At 47.7% G+C, this 22766-nt stretch overlaps 1 protein-coding gene across 6 annotated transcripts in view; it reads right to left on the bottom strand.

Annotated features, from left to right (window-relative positions):
• The window catches only part of LOC120372636 (gamma-aminobutyric acid receptor subunit gamma-4), a 93331-nt gene that overhangs the window by 1506 nt on the left and 69059 nt on the right, over positions 1–22766 (bottom strand). For all 6 annotated transcript variants that reach the window (XM_039489908.1, XM_039489906.1, XM_039489912.1 and 3 more), the window contains 3 exons: positions 19757–19894; positions 15100–15252; positions 625–827 (listed from right to left, as the gene is read on the bottom strand). In XM_039489908.1, the coding sequence (XP_039345842.1) occupies positions 625–827; positions 15100–15252; positions 19757–19894 (494 nt within the window). The remainder of the gene's footprint in view (positions 1–624; positions 828–15099; positions 15253–19756; positions 19895–22766) is intronic.

The following is a 22766-nucleotide window of genomic DNA, read 5'->3' as shown; positions in this document are numbered from 1 at the left end:
ATCAGAGCAGGGCGGGGACTTGCAGGAGAGATCCAGAATTCAGGTTTTCAGCCTCATGCCACCTAGGAACTTGGGGATAAAGCCCTGTTATCCCCTGTTGGGGATAAACAACGGCACCCACTGTGATCTTAAGCAAAGTCCACTGAAAGGCATGAGTACAATGGCTAGATTGAATACGTTCATACTCAACAACTCTCCTTATGTGCTCTGAAGGGCACTGCCACTCTCCTGGGCACTCCTTACTCCTAAAGTTCTGCCTCTTCAAGCATCCCCCCTCCAGGGGCCCGCCAGCCTCTCTGATGCCTACAGTCTCTAAGCTTGGCCTCTTGCACCATCACACCCCTTTGGGGTGTTACTGCCTGTCCCTCTGCCTTGCCCAGTCTCCGGAGCCCCACTCCGTCCCAGTCTATTGCCATGTGTCCCTCCCTTCGGCACTCTCTGGAGTGGCACCCCATAACAACATAGCATGAGAACAGGCTTTGCACTATTATGCCTTGTGAATACAATATGCTACTGGCCAGGAGCCAAAGAACACAGCGGTTCTCTGTGCAGATGGGATGCGGTGACTTCAGGATATAGCAGTGCTAGCTCCTCATCTCCTCCCTCCACCTTGTCCCTGCCTACCAGTCTGGGTTTCTTGCTGTTGTGCTCCGGCGGTTTCTTGTTTCCCACCAGGTAGTTGAGCGTGGCGTACTCCATGAGAGCGGCAAAGACGAAGATGAAGCACACCGAGACAAAGAGGTCCATGGCGGTGATGTAGGAGACCCTTGGGAGGTGTTTGCGGGAGATGGTACTCAAGGTAGTCATGGTGAGCACTGTGGTGATACCTACAATGGCACAAAGCACTGTCAGGAGTAACAAAGCCAAGAAGAGGAGCCAGTTGCTTACGTATAACATTACTGGTCATCTCCTTCCTCCATATGCCATCAGCGCAGGATTCCAGAGGCTCTAGCACACCACTTTCCCTGACTCTCCAAAGGGAGCCAGGACATCCTGACTGGCCAGCGAGGAGGCGAGCGGACTGTTCTATTACTGTATAAGAGTTCTGTTGTGGGGATAGTGGAGGGCCTGGGCAGGGGAGTGTGTTCACCTGAAGTGTAATTCTATTCTGAAAGGGACGCTGCAAAAATGCTCTTGTAGGGTTCTGTGCTTATTGGGATTCCCATGCCAAATATAATAGAATCATAGAATATCAGAGTTGGAAGGGACCTCAGGAGGTCATCTAGTCCAACCCCCTGCTCAAAGCAGGACCAATCCCCAACTAAATCATCCCAGCCAGGGCTTTGTCAAGCCTGACCTTAAAAACCTCTAAGGAAGGAGATTCCACCACCTCCCTAGGTAACCCATTCCAGTGCTTCACCACCCTCGTAGTGAAAAAGTTTTTCCTAATGTCCAACCTAAACCTCCCCCACTGCAATTTAAGACCATTACTCCTTGTTCTGTCATCTGGTACTACTGAGAACAGTAGATCCATCCTCTTTGGAACCCCCTTTCAGGTAGTTGAAAGCAGATATCAAATCCCCCCTCATTCTTCTCTTCTGCAGACTAAATAATCCCTGTTCCCTCAGCCTCTCCTCATAAATCAAAATGCTCAGTTTATACGTAAAAGGAAGGTGTAAGGGACGGGGCCAACTTGATTCAGGGACTTAACAACATTCTAACTTTCTGTCATTAAAACTAGAGCCAAGATTTCCAAGAGGGTAGACTGATTTGGGAGTGCCTCTGGCTTGAGACATCTCAATTTGGGCAGATTTTCCAAAGTGCTGAGCCTCAAATGGGAGTGGCAGTGCTCCACAACTCTGAAGATCATAGACTCATAGACTTTAAGGTACACTCTAAGTGACTCACCCAAGACCACCCCACACCAGTGGGTCCTTTTCAAAGTGCACACACAAGCATGAACAAGACACACAAGTGACAAAAGCAGCTCTTGTTATCCTTTCCACAATGCCCTATCCCCACCCCTTGCAGAGTTAGGCTGCAAAAGCTTCCAAGCCCAGTGTTCTGTCTTGCTGATTTGCCTGTAATGCCGTACAAAGAATAACATCTTTGCAAATCGTGTGGCTGCCCAGAACTCATTTCACCAGAGACAAATGGAGCCCAAGGCGCAAAAATATCCAGTTCTATTCTAAATCTAGAACCCACCATTTGGAGAGGGCTCTGACTGTGGGGAAAGGAGTTCTATGGCAGGTTGTGCTCCCTTCCTACATGCTCCTGGTCTGTGCTAGGAAGAGCATTAGCAGTTTCCAGCTGTGTGCGCTATAGGTATGCATTTACCCACATTGTCCTGTCTGGGAGTGTCTTGGAAAGTTCCAGGGAGCAGGGGACAGCGTACAAAAGCCATATGGTAATTTTTGTCCTACTCTCTCCCCTCACTCCCCAACCCTCTTCAGTCCTCCTCATGCTCACCAGGCCTTTACTCATTAGGTTATCTGTGCAAATTAGATTATACATTTCTCTGGGCAATGACCTTGTCTAATTTTTTGTTTGTAAAGTGCCATACCCATCTACAGCACCATCTAAATCATTACAAATAATAACACCACAGGCAGTGTGGCAGGGTTTGTATAGGAAGGTGGACTGTAAACAGCAAATGTTGCAATGGGATACAAGTCAAAGAGTCTGCTTTTAGATTATGCATGAAAACTGGTAACACATGGGTGACAAGGTAACCCAAGGAAAATCCATCTTTGGGGCTCTGATGCCTTGGCTTTTCATTGTCTGGGATGTTAGCAGAGTCTCCTTATGGAGTCATAGCTTTGGCTTCTATCACTGCGTATCTGTGACTTGAAGGGTACATCTACACGTGGAGCTGGCGGGGGTGGTGCGGGGGGGGGTGTGGTTCCCAGCTAGAGGAGACATACCTGCACTAGCTCTCATCAAGCTAGCATGCTAAAAATAGCAGAGTAACTGCGGTAGCACGGGGAGCGGTGGGAAGGGCTAACTACCCTGGGTACAAACCCACCTGGATCCTGTGTGTACATCCTCAGGTGGCTAGCCCGAGCTACTGTCTTTGCTAACACAACTACACTACTATTTTAGGGTGCTAGATATCATCAAGCTAGTGTGAATACGTTTCCTCGAGAAGGGAATTACAACCCCCAGCCCCAAGTGGATATCCTACACTAGCGAGTGGGTCACACAAGTGAACCCTCGTGAGGCTATCTCACTGCCACCTGATTTGTGTGGTATAGTACAATGTACTTCCCAATGCCAAGGACTTTGTAATGTTTTCAACAGTTCTAACGCATTGGCCAGAGAAAACGCTTCCGAGTGTTCCTTGTACGGTCTTTGTAGTGTGTCTGAGCCCAGCCCTGAGCCTGTTGAGGTCAGTGGCAATACTCAATGGCAGTAGAAGTGGTCTATGTATGTGATACCAAGTCACCAGCACAACTCCACCAAAGTCAGTCTGTAACTGAGTGGAGAATTTGGCTCTGTTTAATTCTATGATGTAGACATGGCTGCACAGCTCCCAGGATCAGAAGCCCAGGGGGAACTGTGCTAATGAGGGGGGAACAATAGGTAACCAGTAGTCTACCAGACAGATTAATAAAGAGGTCTTATTAATGAGTTAAAATGACACATCAGCTGGAAAAATTTAATTGCTATCACATGGCAGGCACATTTCATGGTTATCACCAGGGTGGATATAGATGCTGGAAGTGGTGCAGTTTTTCTATACCATGTAATGTTTAAATGCGATCAGGCATTCAATCTGAAAAAAATCATAAAATCACAAAAAGGGCCATAACTCGAAGTAACACAGTATAATTTTGACCAAAATTGGCAGCAACCTTCTAAATATAATTCCTATTGTAACTATGTGTTTTGGAAAGTTTGGGAAATGTTTAATCCCTGGCGATATATTTTATGCATTTTCCCATATTTTTTTGCCTTCGGTCAAAGCAAAAGTCTGTAGTCACACGACAGTCTGAGCTCATTTATACCATGTAATACATTAAAATATTTGTCATTAGCTATAGAATGGACTGATCTGAGAAAAAGGTTTTCTGTCTGCTATTTTATGTTTTATGAGTATTGGTTACTTTCCAATGATTACTGCACTGGCAAGTGATGTTAATAGAGCGTATTGCAATCTGAAATATTTTCAGGTCATGTTCCACTCTCTGGGCCAAGACTGGACCTATGTAATGTATGATGAAGCAATCTACTGCAAAGCCCAGTTGATTAAATGGAGGAATCAAAACAAATTTGACACTCATCACTTTGAGATGGGAGTCGTGCATCATGCAATGAATTTCATGGGTGATATATAGGCAGTGTGATGCAGGAAAGTGGGTTTGAAGACATCCTTGTGGAATCAACATCTACAGTGCTTCCATCATCAACCATGCTCTGAGAGAAAGGATATAACTGTGGAGTTAGAATCCACAAACTTATGAACGAGGCAATGAATTGCTTGAAATGGATGGCACTTGGCGATTCCATGAACAATGATGGTCTCCCAAATGATGAGAAGAGATGCATCTTGGAGAAAGCTCAAACATGGATTGAAGCATTTGAAGATGTGGAGAAGGCATACAGAGAAAACAGAGTGGCAGACTTCCCAATCGCCCATTCACTCCAACAGCTCATGGACACTTGTGTTACCCAAGGAAAAATCTGTTCAGATACATTTCTGTTCTGTTCTGGGAAAACTATGTAATAGATTTCTCCCAACTACTGATGGATTACATTGCAGCAAAGAGAGATGATAACAAGTCCATGGGGCTTGAGACATTTGCATAAATGATTCCAGTTGACTTCCAGTGTGGTCATGCTAGATGGGACTGTGTAAATGTAGCAGAAGCCATATATATATCATGCTCTAGTTCATAGGGAGCAGTATACTGGACTGCCAGACCCTTTAGGGGTGTATGGCATAACTTGTCCATCAGGCAACCTCTCAACAAGGACTGTGGGAATCATCAGCCTCTTTGCACAAAAGGTAAGGCTCTGACCAAATATTAGCTGACTGCACATTTTAAGACAGCTGTAACAGCTATGACAAATGTGTGGAATTCAACCTTCAGCAACAGATCTCCACAAAGAAGCTATCAAAAAGCACGTGACTGCTGATGAAATTGCCGTCCAAGATGTTATTAAAAGTTGTGACCGAAAGAATGACAAATCCTTTTAGCATTGAACCTGGAACAAACCCATACAACAGAAGCTACTTGTGAACATTGCAATATTTCCTGTGACCTCATCTGAAACTGCAGAAAGTTTGCACATGGCAAGAGAAAATGGCACACAAGAAAAGCAGTTTGTTACTAGTAGGTTGTGAAGAGGTGAGGTAGACCTCTTTGATCTCATAAAAAGTCATAATTTCAAATCATTAGATCCTCCTGGAATCTCCCATCGCTTCGACGGATGAGGGTTCAGCTAGTGTTGATTTGAGTTCTGGGTTTATTTGTTTTTAGGGCTCCTCGCATGAGAAGTGAGTCCAAGCATGAATTTGCAAATGCGGTTGCATGTCTTGCAAATGCAGTCATTGTTGTGGGGAGGGTTTGAGGTGTTGGCCTTATGATGTGCGTTCTACTCCTGCAGAGACCTCATGGCACAGACCTCTCCGTCTGGGTCTGTTGAGTGCAAGAGTTCCCAGGTTCTAATATCTACCTTGCATGCTCTGAGGTTGGCCTTCAAGATGCCTTTCTATTTGAGGATGGGTTGACCCTTAGAACAGGTTCCCAAGCTCAGTCGGCTGTTGAGCACTGCTTTCAGTGTAAGGAAAAACCTCCATGCAGATCACGTGTCCCGCCCAGCAAAGTTGAGCCCTGATGAGCACACTCTTCATTCCAGGGATCTGGCACCTGTCAAGGACTTCAGTGTTGGGGATCCTGTCCTGCCACTTGATATAGCAGCTGGAGCTTAGGAAGCGAAGGTGGAAACTCTTCAGCTGTTTGATGTGGCATTGGTAGAGCATCCATGTCTCACAGCCATAGAGGAGTGAGGTGAGTACAACAGTGTGGTGAATTTTTATCTTGATTCTGAAGTAGACTCCATGCTCCCTCCAGAGCCTGTCGATGAGTCTGCCAGATGCCAAGTGTGGTGTTGCTGGAAAGTGTGCTACCCAGGTAGCAGAATTTCATGACCGAGCTAAAGGATGTGTTGTCAATTGTCATTGGGATCATGGTGCTCACAGTGCTGGTGGTCTGGTGCTGGCTGGTACATGACCTCCATCTTTTTCAGGCTCATTCTGAAACCGAAGCATTTCGAGCCATAGGCAAAGCAGTCCACAATAAGCTGAATGTCCTGAGTGCATATACAATGAGGGCACAGTTGGCAGCAAACAGGAGTTCTCTCAATAGCTGTTCAATTACCTTGGTGTGGGCCCTCAGTCACTGTCAATTGACTAGACCCCCATCCAAGCTAAACCGGATGTGTGTGCCTCTGTGGAAGTCCTGCAATGTGAACAAGACCTTGGCTGAGAAGACAGCGGCAAACAGGACTGGAGCCATTACACATCCTTGTTTGGTGCCATTGATAGGGAAGGCTTCTGATGAATCATCACACTCCCCATCACCCTGGCCATCATGCTATCATGAACAGAGCGGATGACATCAATCCTCGTCTCTGGGCAACCAAATTTATGAAGGAGTTTACATAAGCCCTTGCAATTCACTGTGTCAAAGGGTTTGGTCAGGTCAACAAACACCATGTACAAGTCCTTGTTCTGTTCACCAGCCTTCTCTTGTACTTGTCGGGATGCAAAAATCATGTCCATGTTCCACGGCCAGCACAAAAGCCACACTGTGACTCTGGATACACTGAGTTCACTAGGTGGGAGAGGAACCTGTTGAGGATAACCTGTGCAAGATCTTCCCTGCTAGAGACAGCAATGAGATTCCACGATGGTTGTCACAGCTGATATGATTCTCTTCCTTTTCTATAAATAGAGTATGAAAGCATCCTGATATTCCTGGGGCACAGTGCCTTGTTCCCATACAGTCTTGGAAGGGATGGTGTTTTTCCTGATCAGGTGGGCACCTTCACATTTGTATGTTTCAGGTGGAATATCATGGGAGTTGGAGATTTGCCCATGGACAGCTGCTTGATGGCCTTAGTAACTTCGTCTAAAGAAGGCTCCACAGACAACTTCTCCAGGACAGGATGCTGTCGGAGTGAGTCAATGATTTCATTGGACATAGTGGATTGACGGCTCAGGACACTGTCAAAGTACTTTGCCCAGTGAGAGAGAATATCGTTTTTGTGAGCAGCTGGTTATCATCTGCTATAAGGACAGGGGCTTTGCCACTGGATAGTGGGCCATACACAACACAGAGACATACATAGAATCATACTTGTCAGCCATTTCCTGTAGCTCTGCAGCCTTCTGCTCCCACCAATGATTCTTCAATATCCTTAATTGGGTTTGTCATGTATGTTTGGTCTGGTGGTGTACCGGTGCATTTTAGCAACCAGCCAGTGTCCAGACACTGCCAATTATTGGGATGGACTATCAGTGATTCTTCTTGTTGCATTTAGCCATTTATTAGGCCTTTGCAGGAACTAAGCATAACTAAGGCAAGCCGGGGTGGGGGTGGGGTACAGCTATCACATGAAGTGGGCTTGACTCTACACCCCTCTGATATTCTGGGGATGCATCTGTGAAAAACAGGAAGTCTGGCTATATTTCAGGACTGTTGTTATGGGGAAATATGGCTCCCAGATTAACTGCTTGGAAATTGCTTGATTAACAGTTATTTTTTTAGTGACATGTTTTTGTAACACTTGCTTTTGGCCCAGTGACTGATTTTGTTTGGTCAGCAATGTAACCTTTTTTTTTTATTGATATGTCTCTGTAACTTTTTGAGTATAAGAAGGGAATTGTCAGTTTGGGCCAAGTGGATCTCTTTGTGGACACATTGAGATCTCCAGCCACAGAGGGAAGATCAGCGTTTGGAAATCAGCAGCTGAATCACCTGAATACTGCTCCAAACTCTTAGGGGGTAATTGTCAGTTTGGGGTGCTCTATAAGTTATTGTGTTTGTATGTGCTTGAGACTAAACAAAGCGGTGACTTCAAGTAAAGGCATTCTAGGCAGAGTGCTGGCTTTAAGTGAAAGCACGTGATTTTGATTTGTTTTTGTCAGCCATATAGCAGGCAGAAGCACTGCATCTCCCTTGGTCTGTCCTGATACCACCTCATGGAGAGTAAAGTTACCTAGAGCTTTGAGTTCGGGGAAGCTCTGTGGATGAGGGGAAAGCAGTGGATGTGCTATTTCTGGACTTTAGCAAAGCTTTTGATACAGTCTCCCACAGTATTCTTGCCAGCAAGTTAAAGAAGTATGGGCTGGATGAATGGACGGTAAGGTGGATAGAAAACTGGCTACATGGTCAGGCTCAACGGGTAGTGATCAATGGTTCCATGTCTAGTTGGCAGCCGGTATCAAGTGGGGTGCCCCAAGGGTCGGTGCTGGGGCCGGTTTTATTCAATATCTTCATTAACGATCTGGAGGATGGTGTGGACTGCACCCTTAGCAAGTTTGCAGATGACACTAAACTGGGAGGAGTGGTTGATACGCTGGAGGGTAGGGATAGGATACAGAGGGACCTAGACAAATTAGAGGATTGGGCCAAAAGAAATATGATGAGGTTCAACAAGGACAAGTGCAGAGTCCTGCACTTAGGACGGAAGAATCCCATGCACTGCTACAGACTAGGGACTGAATGGCTGGGCAGCAATTCTGCAGAAAAGGACCTAGGGGTTACAGTGGACGAGAAGCTGGATATGAGTCAACAGTGTGCCCTTGTTGCCAAGAAGGCTAATGGCATTTTGGGTTGTATAAGTAGGGGCATTTCCAGCAGATCGAGGAAAGTGATCATTCCCCTCTATTCAGCACTGGTGAGGCCTCATCTGGAGTACTGTGTCCAATTTTGGGCCCCACACTACAAGAAGGATGTGGATAAATTGGAGAGAGTCCAGCGGAGGGCAACAAAAATGATTAGGGGGCTGGAACACATGACTTATGAGGAGAGGCTGAGGGAACTGGGATTGTTTAGCCTGCAGAAGAGAAGAATGAAGGGGGATTTGATAGCTGTTTTCAACTACATGAAAGGGGGTTCCAAAGAGGATGGATCTAGACTGTTCTCAGTGGTAGAAGATGACAGAACAAGGAGTAATGGTCTCAAGTTGCAGAGGGGGAGGTTTAGGTTGGATATTAGGAAAAACTTTTTCACTAGTAGGGTGGTGAAGAACTGGAATGGGTTACCTAGGGAGGTGGTGGAATCTCCTTCCTTAGAGGTTTTTAAGGTCAGGCTTGACAAAGCCCTGGCTGGGATGATTTAGTTGGGTTTGGTCCTGCTTTGAGCAGGGGGTTGGACTAGATGACCTCCTGAGGTCCCTTCCAACCCTGAGATTCTATGATTCTATGAAGCTGTCTGCTTCCCCAGCTGCCTTGTGTGGAGTTAGGCAGCTTGGAGCATGCCTACCAACCAGATCCAGGCCCACAAAGAAGTGAGGCAGGGCCATGCCCATTTGTCCCGGTTAGAGAGTTGTGCTGGTGCTTCGGCGTGAGATTAGGCCTCTGGTGCCTGGACTGAGGTAGCGGTACATGTGCTCAGAGGCACCAAGGGAACTTTTAGAGCAAAAACTTAGGTGCCAAGTGAACTAGGAACCTACAGGGTTGGTTGGTAGCTGAGGGGGGATTTTGTGGCTCACAGAGGTGCCTAAAATGGGATTTAGGTGCCCAGGTCCCTTTGTGGATCTGGCTTTGTGTAGCTATAGTGTGGACTGAACATTCTTAGATTCCTCTGACTTCGGTGTTGTGGGCCTGTGGCATGTACTGAGCACACTCATTCTTAGTTCACTCGCCAGCTCAGCACTGCATGCCTGCTGCATCAGCAAGGTCTGTACTGCCACCTAAAACTCTGCTGGCATGCCCTGCGTAGTTTGCCCCATTGTAAAAACAGGTCAGAGGTAAGGGGAGGCTCTAGTCATCCAAGATCCCTAAAATTGTACCCCAGATGTTATTCTGGGCCCTCACCTGGCATGCCAGCTTTCAAGCCAGTCTGGCTCTGCGTTTGCATTTTAGAACATTTTAAAATTAAACCCAGCTCATTTGCTGGAAAAGGGAGGGAGCTGAATCTCAGGAACCCTATGACCATGACCCCAAATGGTACCCAAGGCCTTTTCCTAGCAAATTTCCATGCCAGTCTGACTTGTCTATGAACTTTAGAGCACTTTGAAAGTTTACCTTTGAACAGAAATGCTACCACAGCCTTCGGGTGTCTCTTGCGCCTGTTGGCATTCCAGGTTTTGCTCACAGCAGCATCACTTTGTAGAACCAAAGTGAAAATGTAATAGAGTTTGTATGATTGGGTTTTGGAGCTGTGTGTTGGTCAGCTCAGGGGAAGGCTAGTGAGATGTGTTCTATGTGAATACTGCTCATTTCCCCCCCCCCAGCTTTGTGCAAAAATCTTTCTTTCCCATTCCAAGAACAAGCATGAAATATCAGCGGTGGTGTGTCAGTAACCTAACTGCATGCTGTCATTTATAAGCCTGCTCCCATTACCTATAATGTGAGCACTTTTGAGAGCAAAGAGCAGGAACACTCAGACATGGTCACATGTGAAAGATGATACACCAATGTAGAAGGTAGTTATGTCTCTGCCTGTTGATGGCTTTACAAAGTAGGACCATGCCTTTGAATTCATGGCATGGACAGCACTGACCTAACGAGGCAGCTAATGAAGAACACAGCAGTTGCTGAATTAAGTAGTCCTTGCTTAGTATCACTAGAGAGATTTGAAGGTAGGTAACTGCAGTCCAACCCAACTGCAGCTTTTCCAGAGTCAGCAGCCTATGTCTCACTGGTATCTTGCTTGTTTCTTACCAGAGTACATCTCTGGATAATATGTGCTACATGTTGTTTGCTAAGAAGAACAAAACAAGGGAGAAACTGCCTCCAACAATGGCCTCCTTCAGGCAGCATCTGAAATGTGCAAACTATCAGCCCTACATACGGAATCATGCAACAGTTCAGTATCTTCAAATGTCCCCTGTCAACAACAGATGGGTGATAGCATGGGACATCTTGTTCCTAAAATGATGGTGCTGCCACCTGCTCCAGAAGCCATCCTCACTTTTGTGCATTGTGGCTGTGAGAGTATCTGTGCAACAAGGAGATGCAAATGCCACAAGGAAGATACAGTGTTATGCGATGCATGCAGCTGTGACAGTGATACACTGTTGCTACACTCATCAAACATATCAGAAAGGTTCTGAGGGGAGAATAGAAGTGTTTCAACTATCTCCAAATTACGGTGACTATTTTATGAGTAAATATAGCTCAAAGGGGTGTTGATTAGACATTCAGTAGTTTATAGTTATATGGAGAGGTTACATAAGAGTATATGATTATACCGTACTTCGTTATTCACATGATATATTCATACAAGACAGTCTACAGTCATTCTACTAAGAATCATTACTGTTATATAAGTAGTTTACATAGATTGTCATTGTCTTCAGTGATGGTAAGAAGATAATTACAGTTCTACTAAGTTTGCTTTAGACTTACATCTCCAGCCAAGCAGATAACATCAAAAATATATGTTTTGTAATTAGAGGGTAGGGGTCTTATTATTTGCATAACGTCATAAAAGTAGCAGACAGAAAAACTCTTCTCAGCTCAGTCCATTCTATAAATGATGACAAATGTTTTGATGTATTACATGGTAGAAACAAGCTCAGACTATCATGTGGTTACAGATTTTTGCTTTAACTGAAGGCAAAGTAGTACAGCAAAATGCATAAAATATATCACGTGGGGTAAATATTTCCCCAAACAGGACTACTTTGAGCATATAATTACATTATGAATTGTATTTAGAAGGTTTCTGCCAATTTTGGCCAAAATTAGACTGTTTCTATGAGTTATGGCCCTTTTTGTGAGTTTGATTTCTTTGGATTAGACGCCTGGTAACATTTAAACATTTTGTGATACAGAAAAGCTGCACCACTTCCAGCATCTACACCCATGATATATGCCTAACATGTAGCAATGAAATTTTTCTAGCTGATGGGTTACGCCTCAGTGCCCAAAATGGGTCTAGGCTGGTAGACTACAGGCTCTGAACAGTGGAGGACCAATAGTGAGATTCTTGGCTAAGCCTGTAATGATTGTAAAATTCCTGGAGAAAACAATGGTGAATTTCTAGTAGGCACGAGTTAAGCTATGGTCCACCAAGGGCCGAACTCCTGTAATTCCATTGACATCAATGAATTGACACCCACAATGTATTTGGCCTGTGCAGTTAGAGCCCAATCCAAAGCCCAGTGAGTCAATGGATGGCTTTCCCTTGACTTTACTGGGGGTAGGATCAAATGCTTAAATATCTCATATATGGGATCCTGTAGCCTATTGACAGGGAGCAAATGTGGAGATTGCCGTCTCTGAAGATAGCTCCTGTCATAAATAAACAGATCAGGGTTAAGGTCTCTTTTCCCTGGAAAGGGTTAACAAGCTCAGTAACCTGAGAAACACCTGACCAGAGGACCAATCAAGGGATAGGATAATTTCAAATCTCTGTGGAGGGAAGCCTTTGTCTGTGTTCCTTGTTTGCTCTGAGTTCTCTTTTTGGATCTAAGAGAGGCCAGTCATGTCTCCAAGTTCTCCTGGAGTAGTTTCTACTATTCAATAGTGAGTATTAATTAGAAAGGCGGATTAGTCTTATAATTTGATTTCTACATTTGCAATTGTGTGTTGCTGAAGGAATTTCTTTAATTCTGTACTGTTATTGCTTTTACTGAGAAAGAAAGGAGGGGGAATTCTCTCCAGAGATTGATAAGTTTAGACCCTGTATATTGTTCCATCTTGGTTACAGAGACAGTGACTTTCTTTTTATTCTTTAATAAATTCTTTTCTATTAAGGACTTGGTTGGTCTTTCCTTGGGTGGATTCTCAGGGAAAGAGGAGGAGGGAGGTATCCCTCTGTAGTTAGATCCCGGTGTCTCTCCTAGGAAAAGGGAGGGGGGAGGAAACAGGGGGGAATGGTTTATTTCTCCTGGGTGTAAGAACTCCATGGATTTGGGGCTCTTGGGATCCCCAAGGATTTTGGGGAAGGACTGTGTCCCAATCCACGTTCCTGATTGGGTGGTGGCAGCTTTTACTATATCTAAACTAGGATTTTAGTTTAGAGATAAATTTCATGCGGGTCCCCATATTGGAACCCAACAGCTCTAAGTGGGGGTGAGACCTATGACAGCTCCTGTGGTCAATAGTGGGAACTCAGCCAGAGTGCTGCGCGGTACAGAGGGTTCTGGAGCAGGCAGTCTGCATATTCCTGCTTCTCCATTGCTAAGCCAAAGTATTCCTCCCTTCCACCCTGCTGAGGTTGCACAAGATACAAGTGGGGGTAGATTTTAACTGAATATATTTTCCTATTGTGTTTGCATTAGCATCTGGGATATGATTTAGCAGATTTTTCAAATACCACTGAAAGTAACATAGACTCTCTAATGTAGGCTGACTCTGGCTTTGATGCATTTGGGATTATTTTTATGAAATACAACAGGGTATAGAGAGAATACATTACTTTTGACATCCTGAGGCTCAGCATCCCACGGGGAGAGCCCCCTCCTGGGTAAATACAGTTGTGGAAACCTGCCTTTGGAACATATTTTACTGCAACAGTGCTTTTTCCAGCCCTGGCGAATGTCCTGTTTGTTGCCACTTATTCCTTCGGATGCTTAGAATGCAATTGATCTCTATCTCTATTAAAACCAACATTAAACTCCCCACCCTGCTCCCTGCTTCTTTTTATGGGGGGTGGGGTGGCATTGCAGAGATTGTAAGAGCATCCAACTAGCCCTGTCCAATGATGATGGTCTCTCCAGTGTCAGAGGAGATCTCACAGGCCCGATGCTGTTATCAACAATCCAGGTGAAAGAAAATAAGTGTGGGGAGGGGAAGAAAATACAAGATGCACATCATACTGCAGAATCCAAATAGAGTTAAGAGCCTTGACATGGGATCAGAAGAGCTAGAGGTGGTGAAGACCTGTTAGATCTCTAAACGCTATCTCCTGCTAGTGGTACCCCCTGCCTCCCCATATATAAGAACATAAGAGTGGCCATACTGGGTCAGACCAAAGGTCCATCTAGCCCAGTGTCCTGTCTTCTGACAGTGGCCAATGCCAGGTGCCCCAGAGGGAATGAACAGAACAGGTAATCATCAAGTGATCCATCCCCAGTTGCCCATTCCAGCTTTTGGCACACAGAGGCTAGGGATACCATCCCTGTACAGTGGAGACATCATGGGACAATAAATGGAGATTACTCTTGATCCTAACCAAAGAGTCAAAATATGCTTTATACCCACTTAAAGAGCCAGTCAGAGATGGTGAGCAAACCTAGACAATCAGCAGGGTCCTCACCTCTCCGCCTGCCTTGCACTCATGTGTGCAGACACCTGCATGCATGTGAGCCTCAAACCCTTACCAGAGCCCACTGTCAAACTGACACCGCACTGGATAAAAAGTAGTAGCTCTACCAAGTACACCAAAGCGGTCTTCCCCCCGATAGCACTGTGCTCTCGGGAAGTCACTGTTAGATACACAACTCACCCATGTGGCAGGAGAGCCATGGCTGGCGGAGTGGTGCAACAGGCGCAGCCTGCTAACATGATCTAACATTTGTGTGTGTGTGTGTGTGTGTGTGTGTGTGTGTGTCATTGTCATCTGTTAGGAGGAGAACAAGTGCCAGGGTTTCTCTCAGGCTAATGTGCAGAGACCCATGATGCACTGCAGATTCTCCGCTAGCCAGAACTGCGGTCCCAGCTCTCTCTTGCTCTCGGGCCTGTGTCAAGGATGGAACATTACAAATGAGGTGACCTAGCATCTAGGATGCTGGGTAACATTTTCAAAAGTACCTAAGTCCCAGAGCCTCAAAGGTACTTAGGCACCCATAGAAATCTGTGGAAGTTAGGTGCCTAAATACCATTGAGGATCTGCACCCACATGCCCCAGCAGTCTAAGTCCCACGAATTTTCACTAACTCTGCTGAGTCACTTAGATGAAAATGGCCCTTGCCGGCTAGCTGCACACACCTCTGCTGAGACAACACGTGCCAGTGGTACAGTACAGTCTGCCTTACCCAGAGAAGTCCTGGCCGGTGTGGAGTCTCTCTTGATCCAGAAGGAAACCCAGGACAAAACTACGGTCAGGATGCAAGGGATATAGGTCTGAATGGCAAAATAGCCCATCCGCCTGCTCAGATCAAAGGAAACCGTCATGACCATATAGTCCCCTAGGAAAAGGCCACAAAGAGGCAGACAAGTCAGCATAGTAGGAGGTGGAGATGGTTAATCACCCTTTTATTCCTATTATCTGTCATACTTAGCCCCCAGGACCATACTGCCTGAGTCCCTCACAAGCTTTAATGTATTTAGCTACTCAACACCCTGCTGAGGTAGAAAACCACTGCCCCTCATGGGGCAATTGGAGGCACAAAATGACTTGCCCAAGGACATGCACAAAGTCTGTAGAAGAACAGGGAGTAGAACCCAGTTTTGCCTGGGTCACAGGCTAAAGCCCTAACCACTGGGCCATGCTTCCTCACTACCCTTTGGGGAACAAACTCCCCTTCCTGAGGAACATCATTTCCTTTTTCTTGCTACATGACATTGAGCTTGGAGGCCCATGAGGCCTTTGAATTCCTGTGGCACGTCTGTGGCTTGCCTCTGTAGTTGACCATTGAACATGAATGAACAGAGGGCTTGAAGGTGCCATTGACTGCTCTGCGAAAGAGCCAGGCCCTCAAAGCCTAATGCTGATTCATGGCATTTGAGGCACAACTCACTCTCTCACCACCACGGCTAGCTATGAACATCTACATGCAAAATTTCTACCTTAACATAAAAGAGGCTGAGAGGATCCCTGCACCTCCATTTACTTGCCTCTCCTCCTTTGCTTTGACACTACACCCTTGTGTGCGCATGTGCATCCAAATACAGCCCTAGGCACTCACCATAGTGCAGTCTAGGAAGCAAGGAGAAGCTACACCTAGGCAGGACTGCAGTGACAATGGGAGTGGTGGGATCCATTCAACATCTCTTTGCCATTAGAAGTATGGCTTATAACTCAGTCAGCCCGTCATTTTACTCCTTAGTCAATATTGGTTACTGACAGATACTGGCACCTTCTGTCACACGTGGCCCTCCATAAAGCAGCAACTGATTTGCAGACATTTTTACATACTGGTCCACCCACCAGCACACTGATCACCGATTCCTAGCTCTGCTGCTGAAGAGTTTCTTCTCCTTCAAATCTCTCCTGAAAATCCACTTCTCCCAGGGAGCCTGCCCAGCAGCCAGGTCCACGTCTTCTCCTTCCTGAGCTTTGGCCCCGTGTCTCTGTGTGGGGCAGAGGAGGTTTTGGGGGGTGATGGGAAGAGCCAGCCCCTCCCAATGAGGGACAGAGGAGGCTGTGGAGGTAAGGGGGGCAAAGCCAGCCCCTTCCAGTAAGGGGCAGGAGGAGCAAGAGGGGCAGAGCCAGAGCCAGTCCCTCCCAGCATATGGCAGAGAGGGGCTCTGGGGGTGAGAGGGGCAGAGCCAGCCCCTCCCAGCATAGGGCAGAGAGGGGCTCTGGGGGTGAGAGGAGTAACATGGGACTCAAGGCATTTGAGCGGAGGAGGAAGGTGGCTAAGAACAAAAGAGTTGCCATACTGGGTCAGCCAATGGCCCATCTAGCCCAGTAGCCTGTTTCCAACAGTGTCCAGTACCAGAGCATCAAGGGGCGGGCACAGAGAGATCCACCCCATCGTCCCCTCCCAGCTTCAGGCAGTGAGAGCATTGCCCCGAGTATGGGGCTGCATCCCTGCCATCCTGGCTAATAGCCACTGATGGCCCTATCATCCATGGACTTGTCTAGTTGTTTTTTGAACCCAGTTATACCTTTGGCCTTCACAACATCTCCTGGCAAGAGGGTAAAACCCATGTAATTTAGGGCTTGGTTTCCTCTGTCTGATGTGATTTACCAGCTGGCCAGCATCCTTCTTGCTATTTCTGTAGCCAGCAGCCTGTCCACTGCGATTCTCAGATCCATCCCGCACGTGTCTATCAGTGCCATTGTGGGATATGCACGGCCCACTGCTGGCAGCTGGCATGGAGCTGGTCTGACTGATCTGTGCATGCAGCACCTGCCTGGGGGCCCCGGCCTCTGTTCTTATTGGACGGGCTGCTACGGCCTTTGTCTGTCTGTCTCTACCTTTCAGCCTCTCTCCTGCTTTAATCCCTTTGCCCTCGCTGCCAAGCTGCTAACTTTGGCATCTGAGTTTTTTAAACCAAGAGGTGTTGGCATAAATCTGCACTTTTTGATGATTTAACATATGTGCATGGTTCCCTGGCCAGCTGCTTTCGCCAGGAAAGGAGATGGGAAAAGCAGTTTGTTTTGATGGGTCCATTTCCCTTACCACGGTACAGAGTCAGCTCACACAGGGGGCAGGTTTCACATCTGTAAGGATGAGAGATGTGGCAGTGCCCTGTCCGTATTTCCCTGTGACGGATTCTTCACTCCTGCTTCCCCAAAGGGCTGACTCTAGAGAAACCCTTTGCTCCTGGTGGGAGAAGGCAATTCTCTCTCCATGCGCTCTTCAATCTTGGCTCTCATGGGTGCCATCCTGGAGTTTGAAGTGCTCCATTTCCAGTGCTCCTTCCTAGAGCAAACCAGTGTGTTTGCCCTCCATGCTTATACAGACTTGGGTTTCCTCCATACGGCTGCACCTCTGTTCTTAGGGTCCAAGCCTGAGGGCTTGCTGTCTTGTGTGGCTCTACCCCACTCCCACTGCTCCCCTTTGCAGGGCTGTTTTCCTTTCATCAGCAAGGCCCTGCCCTCTTCTGGCACAAGGGCAGGCGGATTTGATCTTCATGTTGTCCCTCTCCCAGGGCTCCCCTCTCGTCACATCACGCCAGCAATCGTGCAGCAACCATATGCTACCAACACAGCGCATACTGGGGAGTCAGCTGAGTCCCTCCCTATCACATCACATCTCCCCTCTTCTTCAGGAGGGCAGGCACTCCTCAGTGGTGATGCTCACCTGGGCTCTCCTGAATGCGAGGCCTCTGCTGCTACCTTCTGCTGCACAGCTGTGGAATTTACATCTCCTTCACTGAAAGCTCCCCTAATTTACAAGTTCACCTTGCTCCTCCTCTACTGCCTACTCCACAAGTCCCACTGTGGCAGCATTTTCTTCACACAGCTAATATTTGCCTGTCACAGATGCACCCCTCTCCGCTTGACCTTTTCTATGTGTAGTTGTGTTCTCTGACCAGGCAGGCATCTCAACTACTGCCCTGATCGCTCCAGGTACAAGCCTTCTCCAGTGTCGGAGAGGAGCCAGCGGTAGTGCTGAAACCTGCTGCTCCTAGGGCAATGGAGACAAGTGTTGACGATAAAAGAGTTCACACTCCTGAAGCCGAATGGGGGCAGCCCAGCTTGGTAGAGCTAAAGACTGGGGGTGACAGAGGATTTCAGGTTCCCTGGTGAGCTAAGTGAAGCTGATGATTGGCGGTGGGGCGGGGTTCCCTGATGATATCAGTAAAGCCCCTGATGACGGGGAAGGGCTGGGGGCTGAAGATTCTCCATTCCCTGGTGAAATTGGCATTGCAAAGCTGGTTTACATTCAGGCAGGTTTCTGCAGTGAGAGGCTGCAGCACATGGGAACACGGGCTGTCGTGTATCAGGCCCAGCTCTGCTAGCCAAAGGGATGTGTTGCTACCGAGCTTGCCAGTGTGGAATTATAAGTTTTCACTCCCCTCCTGTCATTCTCCACTGTCCTGTTGTCCTTCCCGAGATATTAATTTACAAATCTTTGCACTTCAGCACCATCTTTCAAGGGAGGCTCTCATAGCACAATGCAAATGTTAGTTCATTCACCCTCACACCTATTCTCACCCTCAGTTTATAGAGAGTGGAACAGAAGGCTTCAATGACTTGCCCAAAATCACACAACAAATTCATAGCAGGGCAAGGAGTAAAACCAAGGTGTCCTCACATCTTTCCATTTACTCCTGCTGTTAGACACCACTGTTGTCTTCACCTCCAAGGGTTTGCTTAGCTACATTACCATCATACAACACAACTCGTGTGCATTCAGGACAACTAACACGTGGCAGGATGGCCGTTAGATGGAACCTGAGTTCAGACTGAGTATGTTCCCCAGCTGCAGCCACAACTAACAGCAACTTCTGCATAACGTTCCATCAGCTGGCCTGTCCTGGAGATGGGCTAGCAGCATAATACAGCTATGGCTTCAGCCAGGACATTTACACTCAGGAGCTGTCCTGAGACAAGGCCCTACTTTTCATTTACTCCTCCACTTCTCAGCCATTGACTCCCATTCTGCCTGGCCCTCATGCTGTCCCCAAGCACACTCTTTATCCCCATTCCCCTTCCTACCTGACCCTTGCTGTCTCTAGCTAGGTCCTTTCTCTGCTCTGCTCCAGCCTCAGGCTGTGGGTGGCTATCCTGTGCCTCTGTCCTACCCCATGCTGTGCCTAGCTACATGCTGTGTCTGCTGCTCTTCTCCATGGGCTATAGCGAGCATATCTCCCTACAGGTTGCCTGTAGCTGGACCCTTCTTTTAATGCTTCTATCTTTGGCTTTACGGCTTCCTGCTGTAACCCTCCCCATCTGGTGCTTCCCACCAATCCCCTAACCACTCTGCCCTCTACTACTCTGTGCACATGCTCTCTGAAACTGGGGAGAGCTCCCTTGTAACACAGCAGTGTTTCTATCGGGCCAGGATGCCTTACCAGCTCCTGTCCTGAGAACTTCTGACGTGTTCCTCAGGCCTGTGAAGTCAAACTGATAAAGTCTCCATGTGCGCTGGTCTGAGACTTCAATGGAGTAACGCCTCCAGCGGTAGATAATCTCCTCTCGTGGGTAGCCATCTGGGGACGGGATAAGGACACAAGGACAATGGGTGAATTGCCATGACACCTTGTGCAGAAATAAGAACCTTGCACGTCTCTTTGGTGCCATCTGCTCTGGAGACAATTTGGACTGCTGTGCTATATTACTGTTGCTATTTCGTATTTCTAGTGTGGTCATGCCTAAAGGCCCTGCTCATGATTGGGACCCTGTTGTTCTAGGCACTTTGCAAACACACAAGAAGATCTGAGCTGGGATTCTCATTGACTCAAAGGCCATTATGATTAATGAGTCTGACCTCCTGCATAAGGCAGGGCCTAGTTTCCAAGGCGAGTTGGGCACCTAACTCCTAGGCGCCTTTCAAAACCCAACTATGGTCCCCAAAGAACTTACAGCCTAAAGAGGCAAGACGGGCAAGCAGTAATACCCAGGTGACAGAGAAGCACTGGCTTGGATCCCAAGCCAGTGTAAATCAGTGTGGCTCCACAGAAGTCAAGAGAGCTAGGTTGCTTTACTGCTACTGAGGGTCTAAGAGCCCATTAAAATGTCCAAAGATCCCTGTCTTTTGTAGTTCCAGTCCTTTAACACTGCCTCCTCCCCATCCCTTGATCCAGGTGTCTGAGCCAACACTCCTCAATCCACCCTGGCCACCCTACAGATCACCTGGTTTTAGCCCTTCCCATGACTACGATTGTTTCTACTTTAACACTTGGGCGTCGTCTCACTCTGCTGTGGCTATTTCAGACCCCCGTTAACTCCTAACTGTACATTGCAAGCTTCTACTGAGCCATTATGACAGCTTTGTCCCTCCCCCTGCCTATGTCTGAGAGATCTAGCCCTGTAGACCTACACGGCACTGCAGGCTGACGTGGCAAGCGACTACCATTCCCTGTAAGAGGAGACAGTGGAGCAGGTAGCTCACTAGAGCAGTGGGTTCCCTCTCTGTGTCGTAAATCGGCTCAGCTTAGTCTGCATCCCAGTAGGCCAAAAGGAGTAAAGGTCCAAATCCAGCACTAAGGGGTGGGATCCAAGCCCTGACTCTAGTGGAGTTACACGGTGTGGGAGCCCACAACTGGGAGAACAGTGGGTTTGCTGGTCAGGATTGCGGTGCACTGGTGCTACTGCATGGGAGATCATGGCTATGGCACAGCAGAGGGGGCTGCAGGATCGGAATGAAAAATTTAGTGCAGGGAGGCAGTGTGGCCTAGGGGATAGGGCACTGAACTACAACTCAGGAGACCTGCATTCAATTCCTAGTGCTGCCACTACTTTACTGGGTAACCGTAGGTGAGTCAGTTCTTCTCTCTGTGCCTCTGTTTCCCCATCTGTAAAATGGGGATAATATTACTGCCCTCTTCTGTAAAGCACTTTGAGCTCTGTGGCTGAAAATAGATAAGTACTAGAAGTGGCTTAGAGGCTATAGGTAGGGTGACCAGATGTCCTGATTTTATAGGAACAGTCCCTATTTTTGGGTCTTTTTCTTATATAGGCTCCTATTACCCCCCACCCCCTGTCTCAATTTTTCACACTTGCTGTCTGATCACCCTAGCTAGAGGTCAGGGGTGGGGGTGGCCCCTGGATTGGAATAATGGGATGCTGCAGATCAGGGTCGAGATGCACAGGAAGGACTGGGTGGAACAGCAGGTGTGTCAGGTCTGGACTGAGATGTTTGAAGAACTGGCGTGAAGGGACAGGCAGGGACTAGCAGGGTTAGGGTGCACCAGCAGAGCTAAGCTGGTCTAAGATGGGAAGGAAGGGGATGGGGGCATGCCAGCAATTGGGATGCAGGGAGTGCTTTGTGGTGCTTGTGTCTCTCTGTCGGGGCAGACTGCTGAGCCCTGATTAGGGGGCGGAGCTAGCAGGGGAGTTTGAGTGGGAGTTGGAAGGGGGCGGCGCCGTGCTTCCCGTGTCCCCCAGGTAAGAATGCCGAGCGAGGCCGAGACAGCAGCAGCCATGAGCCAAGCAGCAGAGGACACAATGAGGATGATTGCATGCAGCAGCTGCGGTATGTACATGGTCTTAGCGGGGGACCCAGAACAGTACTATATATGCATGAAGTGCCGCCTAATAGAGCTGCTGGAGGAAAAGATCCAGGGTCTAGAGCTGCAGGTAGAAACCCTGGTAGAGCATGGAAGGGGGTTCGAGCAGCTAATGGAGAAATGGCAAGCTGTGGCTGAAGGGGAATGCTCAGAGGTACAGGGGGAAGCAAGGGCTGGGGCCAGTGAGGGGGGACTGCCAGATGAAGAATATGGGCGGTGGAAGCATGTGACTGTGAGAAGCAGGCCAAGGAAAAGGAGAGCCAGTGAGGGAGGAATAGAGCTAAGGAACAGGTTTGAAGGTTTGGAGAATGAGGAAGGGGTGCAGCAGGTGGTAGCTGATGGTGGGAGGGCAAGGAAAACGGTGAGGAGCCAGGCTAGTCCGATAGAAAGAGGGGAGGAGTCGATGGGGGCAGCACCGAGTTTGGGCCCAGGGAGGATGCAGGATGACTTAAGGGGAACCACAAGGGATGGTAGGAATGGAAGGAGCTTGCAACCAAGGGGGACGGAGGATAGGTTAGAGGACCGCACTGTCCCCAGGCAAAGGCAGGTCTATCTGATTGGGGATTCCATACTGAGAAGGTTGGACAGGCCTGTGACCAGGGCCGATCCGGAGAACAGAAGGGTGTGCTGTCTACCGGGCACTAAAATACGGGATGTGGACCTGCAGTTGAAAAGGATCCTAAGAGGAGCAGGTAAGAACCCGTTGATCATCCTTCATGTAGGAACGAATGACACGGCTAGATTCTCGCTAGAGAGGATCAAGGGAGACTATACTAGGTTGGGTAAGACGCTCAAGGAAATTGAGGCTCAGGTGATTTTCAGTGGGATTCTACCTGTCCCTAGGGAAGGGCGC

This window comes from Mauremys reevesii, linkage group 9 (assembly GCF_016161935.1).
Source record: "Mauremys reevesii isolate NIE-2019 linkage group 9, ASM1616193v1, whole genome shotgun sequence".
NCBI lineage: Eukaryota > Metazoa > Chordata > Testudines > Geoemydidae > Mauremys > Mauremys reevesii.
This window is presented reverse-complemented; position numbering and strand designations above follow the sequence as displayed.